Here is a 14,114-nt window from a genome sequence, read left to right on the forward strand (position 1 = left end):
ACCATGAAAAAAGAAGTGCTTTTGTCAACATCTGTGCACAGATACAAAGCAGAACACGATATGTAAAACGTCACACAGTGTGGGTCATTTCCACACTGTGTGTCATCACAAGTATACATTTTGACCCTGTCTTTGACCTGAATCTGACTGGACAATGACAATCAGATCTCAAAGCAAATTCAAACTGACTAATAAGAGGGCAGATGTTTCCACTGGCATCATATCTGCTGTAGGTTTTCACAGGTGTGGTGGATTTTCAAGATGGACACCTCTGTGACTCAGGTAGGTGAATTTAATGAAAATAATGATAAACATTTAATGTGCTGTGTTAATTTGAATTTGGTCTTCTATGGTTGGAAAAATGGTGCTTGCACAGATGACCAGTGGGTGTGGTTTTACAGAAGGACCCAGTCCAATCCAATACTTATTTTTACTTAATTTTCTTTACCTAAATATTCAAATGTGGCACATTGAAATAATATGTTTGGTACACCTTGATCCAAATACTGAAGGTCATGGTTCATTCTAATGAGCTACAAGCCTCCTGTTGTCTAGTATGAGCTATTGCCATCAGAAAGGCACGGCCTTTCCAGTCAGTATGTTTGGAATTCATATGAAAGCATACGTTCACTCACCCAGGAGAAAGAAGAAGATCAACGGGTTCCACTTACAACGTGATAAACAGCAATCTGCACAAGGCATACATTTCAGAAGATGCTCTGAAACCAAACTTTGTTTTTAATGGAACTGAAATGCTAGTTTTCCAAGTAATTGCTATTAAAACGTCTTAGAAAAAGACAGGTTGGTAAGGCTGTACAATTGTGGAAGCAAAGTAGAGAATTCTGGCACAATTTCACCCACTCTGCACAGAAAAGAGGTAAAGACTCAGGCAAAACAAGTTGTATAAAGAATCATTTTATTATCATTATCAGTGGCCTTTATCAGGGTCATCATAGTGACCCTTTATCCTACAAGTGTTGCTGGACTTTTTACCTGTGCACAGGGTGTACAAATTGATACAATTATATCAATACCATTAACTGTGCACATATAGTAATTATTGTTAGATGAAGAATTCAGATTAATTAAGTCTTATTGATGACTGTAGTATTTAACACTTCACCTTGCCCAAGCTGTTCTTCTGTGTCAGTTAATTTGAGTAATGCTCATCCTGGCAGCAAGTACTGGAATACATTCAAGTATTTCTCGGGTAATTTTGCATATGCGTTTACAATGCAAACCATGGAGGCAGAGGCAGTAACTGCTGTCTGTTGGAATGTACTGCCATGTCCATACAGTATATTTGGTGCTATGAAACAAGAAAATAAATAATGAATAGAAAATAGTAGAAGCTTTACACTATACATTCAAACCACACATTTCTGACCAAAGCTGTGGTCTTGGTCAGAATGTGCTGTTTGCTCAGGGCAGAATTATTAAGGAGATTGGGGCAGTCTCATAAAGTTAATCTATATGACTGATCACTTTGCAAATAGCAATTTTCAAAAATGTATTGTGTTTGTAACAGTCCTGGTAGATGAACTTGAGGACTGATATTTCACATACTACCAGTTTTTTGTTTTTTGTGGTCTCATTATAATGGTGATTTGTTGTTGCATTCAGAAACACACTACCATCTCACAATAGATCAGAGCAGTTCAGGCTTCAACAAATATGAGCTTTAGTTGAAGCATAGCTCCACACAACACACCGCATATCAGCACAGGACTGTCACAAGACAACCATATACACAGTCACAGAGGAGGTTCCCACAAAGCTGTATTTGCTTGAGCTTCAGTTGTGTGTGCGTCCGGTCATCAACAATTGAGAAATTATTGATGCAGCATAAGTTTATTATGGACTTAAAACAATAAAAACCACAACAGGCTAAGCAGTTGATGAGTTCACAAAAAACTGTTTATGTGTCATGCAAAATTGGTAATGGTTCAATGTACAGACATGGACAATTATACATTTGTGAGTGTATAGTGTCCTGCACTCTTTAACTTGAAAACCTTTGGATTGATCACCAGGCCATGTTACCATGTTTGATATGTTAGTATGTTGTTGTATTAGAAAGTCCCAAAACTTCTATACGTATGTGCATTATAATGCAGTTAAAGTTTCTGTGGCCTATTTTACAAAGGAGAACAAACCCACATTTAACAAGGAAAATAACAGCAATAATGATAATGAATTCATTAAGCTTTTTGTGTTGTCTCCAAGTCAACATGATCGTGACCAGAAAATGACACAAAAAATAATTGTAGATACAGCTGAAGGACACACACATGCACATATATATTTATATAAACAGCATTTTTTTTATGATCTTTCATCCCCAAACACAACAATGAGAACACCAAAAATAATAATATGTAGTGATTAATGGTTGAAAACTGAAAAAGGCTTGCATTTCTCTCCTTTGTCCTTTCACTATATTTTCTCGCCATTAGCCTGTTTGGTCTCCAGCCTTGTCCAAGTCCTCGGAGAGTGACGGAGCATCTTTCTTTTGAAACACAGTAAATTGTTTACATTAGATGGGAGGAATTTCAGTCAACATACTGCCAATCATCATTTCAGAAAGACATTTTTTTTTTAATCCGCAGATAAAACCTACAAATATACTGCAACATTTCTACAAGAAAACACTAGACTTTTTGTAGAGTGCCTTGTAAACAATATAAGTTCACATATGCAGGCACTCCTGGGATCACCCAGTGTTGTAATGCCAAGTGTGGAGGGCTGTTTTGTTTGTTCAGCATACAAGTTTGTGGCTTTGTAGTTTCAATAGCCATATAAAGGCTACAAAGGCACTTCAAAAAGAAAAAGAGATATAGTAAAAAAAACGTTCAGTGTTTCACAATTATCAAAATGGTTCCTGATATCAAGCTTTGTTGTTTCCTTATCAAAACTCACCACAGATCCTCCTTCTCTGGGCTTATTGAAAGAACAGGTCAGCCACTTTATGTATTCCTCTCTAACCTAGAAAATACAAAGAAATGCAACTTGTTTAGAGTTATGTGTTAATGCTATGAAAAAGAAAGAGGGCTGCTGTTATTGCTGTCATTAGTAGTGGTCTACCTCCTTATTGAGCAGGCAGTGGACGATGTAGAGGAAGGTGCCCTGCTGGGAGTTGAGGATTATGAAAAGGACTTGAAAGAAAAGGTTTGTCTGGTACAGGCCCAGAATCCAGGTACAGCCCAGTATGACAAACTGGGCCAGGATCTTGAACACAATCAACCTGCAAACAAAAGAAATACAAAGTGAGTGGCTGCCATCTACTCAGTCACGCTGCACTTAGAATCAAACAGCTTTTTTTTCTAATTAAACAGATGCAATGTATTTTTAAGAATCTATTTTACTCTAATTTCTAGTCTCTCTTACATTCCACAGTTTTCTTATAGTAATCTTTACACCCCTGCCTACAGCATTCATTTAAACATTACACTTTGTAGTGAATGATCAAATAAAATGGAGAACACACACACTCACCTTGTATCTTTGGACTGAGAGATATCACTCTTCATGTTGGCCAAGGTGGGTCTCAGACTCCATAAAGTAGCACAGAACAATATGCAGTTAAGCTAGCAGAGGAAACACATTTATAATGAGTTTGGAGGAACCCCAATTATCCCTCACTGCAGCTGCTTATATTATAACACACTAATAGACTCACTGCAAGGACAGTAATCACTGGCCCTGTTAAAGCCCATTTGAAGTTGCGCTCTTGTGACAGCCAGCACCTGTAATTCACACATAACACACTTTTATCCAGACTTATAAAACTAACAATCCATTTAAATACAGAAGATAAGCTCTAATCATGAACACACAATGAATCAATTTGTGTATCACTGTTCGTGCTACTCACGCCTCTGCCTCAGTAGCACCATATCCATCAGAATACACCAGAGCAGAAATACCCACTATCACAAATGGAACCCCATAGCCAACCAGATAGAGAGCCGGTTTAGGGAGGCCATCTCTCTGGATGACCTGCACCTTGGAGAGCCTTCGGACCAGCAGGTGGAGCTGCAGGGCCTCCAGCAGCATCCACACAAAACTTGCGACAACTAAGAAGTGGAGAAGCCCAGCCATGACAGTGCAGGCCAGCTGTGGAAACATGTCAGAGGAATTTTGAAATGAATAAAATGTCCTCTTCTTTCATTTATGCTCCAAATTTCATGTATTGTAAACTCTTAGCACTAGTTTGGTCACATTTAATGCACGTGTCAGGGCCCATTTAGTGTTTTTTTTCAAAGCAAAAACAGCAATCTGCATCTTAATCTCACTGTACCTCATGTTCAACATATCTGTCATTCCACAGCAGCAGTAGATGAGACAAAGCGAGGCTGATACAGAGGTGAAGACGGGCCGTGTTGTTGATCTTGGGGTTCCAGCTACACAGGAGGAAGGTGAGGATGGCCAATGCAAAGAAGAATAATCCGACAATCACACACACCCGGTTGAGCCACTCTAAGAAAGGATCCTCTGGTGGAGGCTGAAAAGCCAAAAGACACATAGGCACACATATGCTGTGATCAACCTTATGTTGGGTGTGGGAACCTGAATTAGCAAATACACATTCAAGCACAAATCTAAAATACCTCCCCTATCTGTAGGATGAGGGCAAATGTGGAGAGATGAGAGCAGCTGCACACTGTGTAGTTCTCATTAGTGTATGCAACCCAACAGCCATCTACTGACCAACGCATAGTCTCAGTGTTTTCTCCTCCTTTTTCAATCTCTTCTCCTGTTCCTGTCTCCTGGGTTTTGTCCTCCCAGTACACACAGGTTACCAAACCAGATTCAGGAACTCCCTGAATGAACCAGAGAAACAGAGAACTTTAGATATCTTGACAGATCGCAAGGTAAATGCTATCTTAAAAGTATTTATCTTAAAACGTGGATGGTTAGATAAACTGGGCAGGACCTTCTTGTGATAGATGGTAAAGTTGACAGGCTCTGTGAGATTGGTGTTGTTCACTGAGGGCAAGATTGCAGTGATAACATCCGAGTACATTTCTGTCCTGTTTTCTGTTTTGAAGTATTGATGACTAAGAAGACTCTCCATCCCATTTAAGGTCATGAAGGCAGCTGCTGCTGAACCTGGATATGCATACAGGGTGGCAAAATGAATGAAAACCAGCTGCAATGCTAAAGGTGGGTAATATACTGTACCTAATGTGGAGGCTACATTGCTGGTATGATTCTTAAAAAGAAACACGTATACTTTGGTAATCGCCATCATCTTTTTCATTATGAGCTTTTCTCACCATTGTTGTTTGTAGCCAGACTTCCCAGGTTGATCTGCATGCTGTTTCCATTAGCTGAGAGAAGAGAGCTCTCTCCATTGCTATTCCCAGGTCCGATAGTTTCAAGACTTAAATCTAGCACACAGATCGATTTGGTATCCACCCAATACACATACAGTAAATTTCTACAGTAAAGATGACCATGTCTTACCTACTGTTGAACTCTTCACGGTTGTCTTGGTTTGGTTCTGACCTGGCTGCACCATGGCAGATACTAAACGGTCTGAGATGCCCAGAATCACACTGCCGGTCTTACCGTCACCTTCACTGTTCACTGTGATTGACTTGGCATGTGGTCCAACTCCTGACACTTCCTGTAACCATCAAAATATTTGTGATGGATAACTGACCTGGCTGATGATGCAAGCACAAAGTAGTATAAAAAGCTTCCCCCAGAAGTGGGACAGTTATAGTGATTCAAATAATTTATGGAACAACATTTACCATAGACGCTGAGAAGCTGTTTGCCACAGTCTGCAGAGAGAGTCAGCACAGGAAAGAGAGGCAGAAAGAATATGGTAAATGCACTTTGCGTCTGTGTGTGCACTGTCAACCATGCATAACATGGACCAAACTCAAACTCAAGTTGAATTAATTTCCAGTTCGTGTGAAACTAGAACTTCAGTAAGCGCTCAAGTATAGAGCCTTCTACTGGGAGACAGCCACTCTTTGTTTTCCACTTACTGGTTCTGGTAACATTATGCCTTCATTGTCTTTCAGTTGTTGATCCATGTTGCCAAGAAAAGCTTTCTCTTTTGTCTGTCCCTGCAGCAAATACAAAAGCCAAAGAATGTAGATTGCAGTGTATAGTATTCAAACTTTGACATATTTGGGTAAATGTTATTAACATTTGTACAACATGAAACATCCTTACGTTTCCAGCTCTGCCTACTCACATTACAAGTCTAGTGGTTTAGTTCATCTATGTGTGGTGAATGACCCAGGCTATAGCTTTTTAATCCTGAATGCTAACAACACAAAGGTGCCACTTTTAAAAGTATGTATTTGTGTAAGTAATCGATTTTACTGAGGCCTGGGTAATTTGTAACTTGTCCCATGGGTAACTTCACATTGGTCAACACTTTTTTTTTGTTTGTTTTAGGGATGTACTGTCTTTTCTTACACATATCTTTGTGTTTGCAAAATTGGTTGGCTAATTGTTCTTTCTTTGACAATGCCACTGACAATATTTACCTCTGGGGGGTTTATCTCATCTAGAATCTCCTGAAGATCTGTGTAGAAGAAAATGAAGAAGTCAGCATGTATAGGTCATCCCGCACATCAGGAAATGACAGTATACTGTATATGCTGCAATCCAAAGCTTACTTTGACAAAATGAAACCCCCAATGTCCACAAAATTCCAGTTGATGGGTAGAATCCATCTGGACAAGAACAGTAGAAGGTCCCTGGCGCATTAGTGCACACAGTTTGTTTACCGCAAAGTCCTGGTGTCTCACTGCACTCATCTATATCTGTAAAGAAAGAAAACACTTACGCATGAAAATAATAATAGTGAAATTATAAGTCACATAAGTCAATAGTGCACACACACCTGTGCATGGATTAGATACACCAGCTATCACGCCGGGATTGTTTGGCCGATAACCAAGGAAGCAGGTACACACATAAGATCCGATTGAGTTTGTGCAGTTGGAATTAGGACCACAGATGGTAGCATCTTTGATACACTCATCAACATCTGCCAAATACAAGACATACACCAGTGAAACAATAAAATCAACAGTTTTGTCTATGACTATTGACTTCTGAAACAACCAAGGCGATTTGACAGTTGATTTGCAGATTTCCATCTACTCATAGATGCTGAAAAATATTTTGTATCTGAAAACCATCAGTGCAAATACCAATACAGATGTTTGTCTCGCTGGGTTCCTGGTCTGGTTGAGTTTGTTCATAACCCAGTTGACACGCACAGGTATAAGCTCCAGGCGTGTTGGTGCAAACAGAGTCAGGGCCACAGACCGTCGAGTTGAAACATTCATCAATATCTAAAGAAGGAACAATTAAGTACAGTTGGCAAAAAGGGCCAGAACATAGTTTTACCCGAAAATAAAATCATTGAAATATCTTTAACAAAAAACACATTACTCAAATAATATTAGTTTAAATATAAACTAATGATCAGTAGTGTTTCTACCAGGATACGAATGCCTGTGTAGTGAAAATGGGAGGTTGTTAACTGACCTGAGTGGCAGAAATCATGTATTTTGAGTGGTGCTCTTGAGTGAGTTACTGTAGATGCAATGTGACATTAACTGCTGACCAGGGGGGCTACCCAGTTCAAGTAATGCAGTGTGTAGTCAATCATTTTATGATAACTGGGTTTCTTGGTTGTACCTGTCCAGTTGACAAAGTCAAATCTGCCTGAAGTCTTTGGAAAATCTAATGGCTATGTGTCTGTGAACATTCTTAGTCATCAAGGTCATGGTTATGCAGAAAGGGTTGAATTGAACTTGAAGACATTTCACCTCTTATCCAAGATTCTTGATAATCACTGGAGTTTTTGGAATGAGGAATGTGTTTCATCCCTTCCCAGAATATTTAAACACCTTTCACCCTTGGCCTCATGTGACTCCAACAACACTCCAACAACAACTGATGTTACAACAGCCAGGAACACAACAAATCAAGTGACATCAATGGCCTTGATAATGACCTCATTGAGGTTAAATACCTGCGACTTGTCACCAATCAGTCAGAACTGAAGAAGCCTTTTGGATGAGAGGTCAAACGTCTTCAAGTGTCTACAACCAAGTCCAGTTGCCCTCAATTCAGCTATTCTTGGATAAAGGCTGTATTTGCCTTCCAGTTGTAGGTGATAGTTTTATTGCATAGCATGGCAGCAACAACTTGGTGATAAAAAAAAAAGTCATAAATGCAATAGTTTATATTTTTTCAATAAAGGTGTACCATTTGTAGGTGAATTTGGTAAAAGCTTAGAGAACATGACAAAGAGTTCATCTTCAGTTTTGTTTTCTATCCAGTTATGTGTAACATTACTGTAAACACACCTTGGCAAAAAGGAGTTGCATCGGGTACAAGGTGATAGCCTATTTGGCAGTTACACACAAAACTTCCTGGGTTGTTGGCACAGGTCCCATGATCTCCACAGATATTATCAAGACACTCGTCAATATCTATATAAGGAAAAAAATAACTGGAGTTTAAATCTGTATAACATAATTATGGCACTGCAGCTTAACAGAAAGATAGACTGACAGTGAGGCAAAATAGTACCTTTGCACGGGTTGGACTTTCCAGGTGGTGATGCTGGTTCTGTTGCATTGAATCCATTCAGACATGTACAGAAGTATGATCCAATGGTATTGGTACAATTCGAGTAAGAACCACAATTTTCTGCAGTGTTCTGACACTCATCTATGTCTGACAAGAGATGTTACAGACAGGAGCTTAAGGTGGGGAGAAGTTGGGTGACTATAAGCATCCAAGAGGCATCACAATGTACTTCCAGCAAGAGATAATTGCAGTCATTGTAAATCACATTTTGATTCATAACAGTTTTGATGTAATAAAATGTACTTACCAACACAACCATATGAATCTGGTGTGGGTAGATGTTCTGGAGGGATTTTGTACCCAGAAACACAACTACAGCCTCCATTAGATGAACACTCAGCAAGTAGTCCACAGGACTCTGCCTTACACTCATGATGATCTAAACAGAGATAACACACACACACACACAAACACATATAGAAACAAATACACACACGATATTTGTGGTGAAAAGATAAAAATAGGACATGTCAGTACAAAGCAAAGAATATAAATGAATAATCATTCCTTACAGGTTACATAACCCGTATTGCTATGTGGGTGACTTGATGGGTTGAATATGTAGAATCCTCCAGGACAGAGGACTACCCTCATTGTAGAACTGGTAGCACTGCAGCTTGAGACATCACCATATGCAGTCCCTGTTGTTGCAGTTTCAGATTCAGTTGTGGGATATGAAAAAGCAATGTGAATGGGATATTGGGTACCACCAATAGGGCCACCATGGCAGTTTGTAATGATTCTGTCTCCACCAATCCCTGTGAAGCGCCACCACTTCCCAACAAGCTCTCCATCAACATTCATTGGATAGCCGGGGAAGGAAGATGATGTAAATAATACATTGCGCCATGGTTCAGTTTTGTTTTTGTATCCATCACAAGAGCCTACATGGAAAAGCAAAAATGACTGTTATTTCACCTATTGCCACAAATGTGTATATAATGTTTACAATTTAACATCATCCATACCAGGAGGAAAAACACAATGGCCAATGATGAACAGTGAACCTATAAAGCGCAAAGAAAAATGTTTAAAAAAGGATTAAATGATAAATCAATGAGGTTCATAGGCAAGACTATTACAGAACAAAGCTTGATGATGAACTAGCACTGATGACACTGATGACAAGAAACAGCTTTATTTACACCAACCTATATACATTTGGTTAAAAAACTAAAAAGTACATGTATACTGATTGTCCTACAATTATCCTAATTGTAAATGTGAATCCAGATTCAGATATTAAAATAACTGGTTTAGAGGATTATGTAGCCTTAGCAGGGTTGTACAAAGTGAAGGAATACACTCTCTAAGTGTTGTCTAATTTTGTGTAATATTTCATATTCACACATTTTCAAAAACAGTACATACAAAAGTAAGTGAACCCTTTGGAATCACCTGCATTTCTGTATAAATTTGTCTTAAAATGTGATTAAATCTTCATCTAAGTTACAGTTATGAACAAACACATTATTTTAACTAATAACACACAAATCATTGTATTGCTCTTGTTCTTATTGAAAGCATCATTCAAACATTCACTGTGTAAGATGAAAAAAAATGTGTGAATTCCTTGGCTAATAGCATTAACAAAGGTTAATTGAAGCCAGGAGTTATCAAACCTGGAGTACACTCAACAGGATCAATAGGAAGTGCAAATTGGAGCTACTTTGACTTATAAATACCTAATCATTTTGAGTTGGTTCTTTACAAGGTCCTGGACAGCATGCCATCATCAAGGGGAAAATGAATTCCCAAGTTTATCAAGGTATCTCACAGGACAATGTCAGGGTGGCTGTCCTCCTCCTGAAGCCTAGTAGAAGCTAGGTGATGCAGCAGGTCATTGACCCTAAACATCAAACTAAATCCACTCCAGAATGACCAAAGCAACAAAGAAAATGTACCTATCAAAGTGGACCGGTCAGAGGTTTCAGGTGTTAAAATTTGATCTGTTATTGAATCCAAGGGTTCACTTACTTTTTACACCAGTACTGTGAATGTTTAATGGTTATGTTCGATAAAAATGTGAGGGATTGTAATTGTTTGTGTGTTATTAGCTTAAGCATATTGTGTCTCTTTCCTACTGACTTAGAAGAAGATCATTGTCTTTCCACTGTATATAAAACATGAATTGACTCACCTAGGAGAAGTGAAAAGGCACAGCAGTTCATCATGACAGGTCCCACTCCACCAAACATAAATCACCACCGTTTAAGCTACCTACCTATATGTACATTTTAGAAATTTGCACAGCATCCAGAGGCTGTTTTTACAAGGACTGGCATTAATGCAAAGACAATGCAAATAATGTTAAAGCAGTCTTATATAGTTCATGTCAAAGAGAGGTGTCAGTATATATATATATATATATATATATATATATATATATATATATATATATATATATATACTGACATACATACTGATATATAGGACTGCGCTCTTCTGGACAGAGACCTCAGATGTTGTACCTGGAATCGGCTGGAGCCATGATCAGAAGTACTGTTGTAAAAATGGTTGATGTTGTGTCAGTAAATGTTGTATTGTTGGCCCAACTTTGTATAATTAGTTGAGACAACACATTACATTGTTCTCTTAAAATTGTGGTAGATATACACCAAATGAAGACATTAATTCAAGTTGGGGCAACTATTTATCTACACTTGTGTTGGCTTGCTTCTAGAATATAGACAAATAATGACAAAAAGAAGAGCAAACCAGTACGTGGCTTTGGTCTAGGTAAGTAAATATTACAACTTGCATATTTGCATTTTTTTGCATATTTTTTGGAAAGCGGCATTTATTTTAAAATGAATATAAGGTTATATTATTCTCACACTTGCTAGTTTGATATATCAGGTTATTAGGCAGACTAATTGAAGAATAAAACCACAATGTAACTTACAGTAATACATTTCTCGTGAACAAGAGTTAATGTTAAATCAACACAATATTATGGATGTTGGAATACGCAGATTATGGGAATAATAATAAATATGCATTCATAATAAATCTGTATCTCAATTGCCTTTCGGTGTCATTTATTCGCTATTTTTCCTGTTACATTTGTCGTTTGCCTGCCAGCAGCACCATAATGGCCTCCCGTCTCTGAGTTCATCCAATCAAACTGCACAGCAACGATTTAAAATAAAATGTGACTGTACTTTGCTTGGTGATATGTTTGCAGTCTTTTCAGCCCCAAAGATTGATGCTAATTTAGCTAGGCTGAGCTAGTTCCACTTTGATTAGCCTATTTGTAATTTTCCTGCTGATTCTTTGACTTCTGCCTAGCAACAATGGGTGTTGCCTAGCAACAATATATATATATATATGTATATATATATATACATATATATATATATATATAAACTCAGCAGAGAGTCTTTGCCTTTGACGGGTGGACTACTGGAGGAGCATGTAAACCCTCAAACAGTTAAACTTTCTGTTGTGTTGGAGGGGGCAGTGGTCCTTGAGGGCCTCAGTGACTTCTCAACTGTTTTTGGGATGTTTGGTGTGCTCTATGTTCTCAACATTGAGTAACCAAAGGACTGGAAGTACACCTTTGAAGCAGTCCAGAAAGTTTTCCTTGGACTTGGAGAAACATGCTCAGCTTGAATTCAAACGCTGAGAACTAAACTCTTGCAGTCATAGACTCTAAACTGAAACTTAGTGAAATTGGAGTTCTGTAAAAGCTCCATTAATAAAAGACATACTACACACTGTGACACGAAAACCGTATAATATACATTTCCATTTTTTTGCTGTTATCTAGATTGTTGTTTGTATTCATGTGTTCTTTTTATGATGACTAATGTATTTGAGGAAAAACATTTATTTACATCCTGCAAAGTAAGACAAAAAGGTCCTTATTTGGTACTATGGATGTGACAGTACACCAAATCTACAGTTAAATGTATATTCTTTTCAAATAAGGAAAACACTTGTGATGGTATCTGGTACTACTATTGAGGAATTTTAAACAAATTCCATGTTAGTCCTTGATGTTTGGTGTTAGTGCTTACACACTGTTCACAGTTAGGGTCAGTGTAACAGTTCAGTTTGTATTGGAGCTTGGTTTTGTGTTGTCAAATGTTTTGAGGCATGTTATAATTCAGTGCTCTTGAGTTTTAGTGTGCTCACACATAAATGAACAACTGAATTCTGTGTACAGATCTGACAATCTTTGAAGTGCTTATGTAAGTTTGACATGTTAATTTTTTACATGTTAAGTTGTAATTCACTGATTGCTTGTCTATAACTTGATTCTCATCCTGATCGTCCTAGATGGTTTATGGACGGAGCTCTTGATGAATTTTTACAATTTTGGAAAATAAATTCTTTGTTTTTTTAAAAAAAAGAATCTTATGCATTTAATTATTGGGGTGAACACAGTGTTGTGTTATTTTAGGGCAACTTGCTTTCAGAGAAGAACAATTACTAGAACCAAGAACTGCACAGGGTTCATGTAACTCAGTATCTAAACTTATTGAAAAGTTGGTCTAACCTGACCCTAGAAAGAAATTATTACTTGACTAAATAACAATTAAAAATTGAAAACTTAATATTTTAACTTGTAGAAAAGCTGGGCCAACTTGATGCTGTTGAAGTATATTAGATTAGTTTGAAATAGAAAAAAGTTGCATCACCTTAATATTTCAAACTGCTTGCACATTACGTCAACTAAATGACAATGTGAAATATAAGGTATGGCCAGCAATTGGTCTAAAAGTTGAATAAACTTTAAAAAGCTGTGAAATTTGTTACTTAAGTTTTTTAAGTTGAGCCACCTCATAAATTTTTATAGTGGCAACGCACAAATGGTTTAGATAAATGATCACGACTTAAATATTTTTCTTAGCTGTTTTGATTTAAACCCACTTGAGGCATAAAATGTCTTTATATTGTTGCTTTGCTATCAAAGTCACCATTTCTCAGTGGGTGTAAATGTGACTTTGCATGGCGTCCTAAGTTAAGGTTGAAAATATAACATAGAAAACATGTGCTTTGTGGAATCTCATTCACCAGTCTGCTAAACTTAGCAGGGAAACAAATAGTGAAAGACCTCAGGAGACAGAGTGCATGCGTCACCTGTCATGTCAATTTGTCTTGTAAAACTGTAACTTGGAAGCGCTAAGGTTGAATGTAAATAACTTACAAATCCCTAAATACAATGGGCGAGGAAAATACTGATGTTTTTAAAGTGGCTACTATAAGTCCTGTCTAAACTTGGTGACTTAATTTTAGTAAGTAGCAATATTATATCACATCTGACAACTGAAAATTTGGACTGAAAATTTGGCCAAAAAATATTTGAAACTGCTCATAACAATGGAAAATGATGGTCAAGTATTTCTTCACTTCTAGCAGATCCTGTGAAAAAACTGAAAAATAATTTGAAACAGGAATTTCATGTTTACTTCTACTGCACTATGTAATACATTCAAGTAATCAAGCCTGCAATATTACTATCTGTGCTT

At 37.6% G+C, this 14,114-nt stretch overlaps 1 protein-coding gene across 1 annotated transcript; it reads right to left on the reverse strand.

Annotated features, from left to right (window-relative positions):
• Positions 1–1,835: 1,835 nt before the first annotated feature.
• LOC139609106 (adhesion G protein-coupled receptor E1-like) lies at positions 1,836–8,854 on the reverse strand. The gene is made up of 20 exons (XM_071463360.1): positions 8,827–8,854; positions 8,578–8,724; positions 8,352–8,477; positions 7,185–7,328; positions 6,872–7,018; positions 6,645–6,791; positions 6,513–6,550; positions 6,003–6,083; positions 5,763–5,792; positions 5,470–5,632; positions 5,280–5,393; positions 4,937–5,112; positions 4,611–4,823; positions 4,301–4,504; positions 3,875–4,116; positions 3,680–3,746; positions 3,496–3,587; positions 3,085–3,244; positions 2,920–2,985; positions 1,836–2,509 (listed from the first exon to the last, which is right to left on the reverse strand). The coding sequence occupies exons 1-20, from the start codon at positions 8,852–8,854 to the stop codon at positions 2,453–2,455; spliced, it is 2,442 nt and encodes an 813-aa protein (XP_071319461.1). The 3' UTR covers positions 1,836–2,452.
• Between the last annotated feature and the right edge of the window lie 5,260 nt (positions 8,855–14,114).

Source organism: Trachinotus anak, unplaced genomic scaffold (genome assembly GCF_046630095.1).
Source record: "Trachinotus anak isolate AG129_WGS33_773 ecotype Australia unplaced genomic scaffold, CSIRO_AGI_Tana_v1 ptg000003l, whole genome shotgun sequence".
NCBI classification, from domain to species: domain Eukaryota; kingdom Metazoa; phylum Chordata; class Actinopteri; order Carangiformes; family Carangidae; genus Trachinotus; species Trachinotus anak.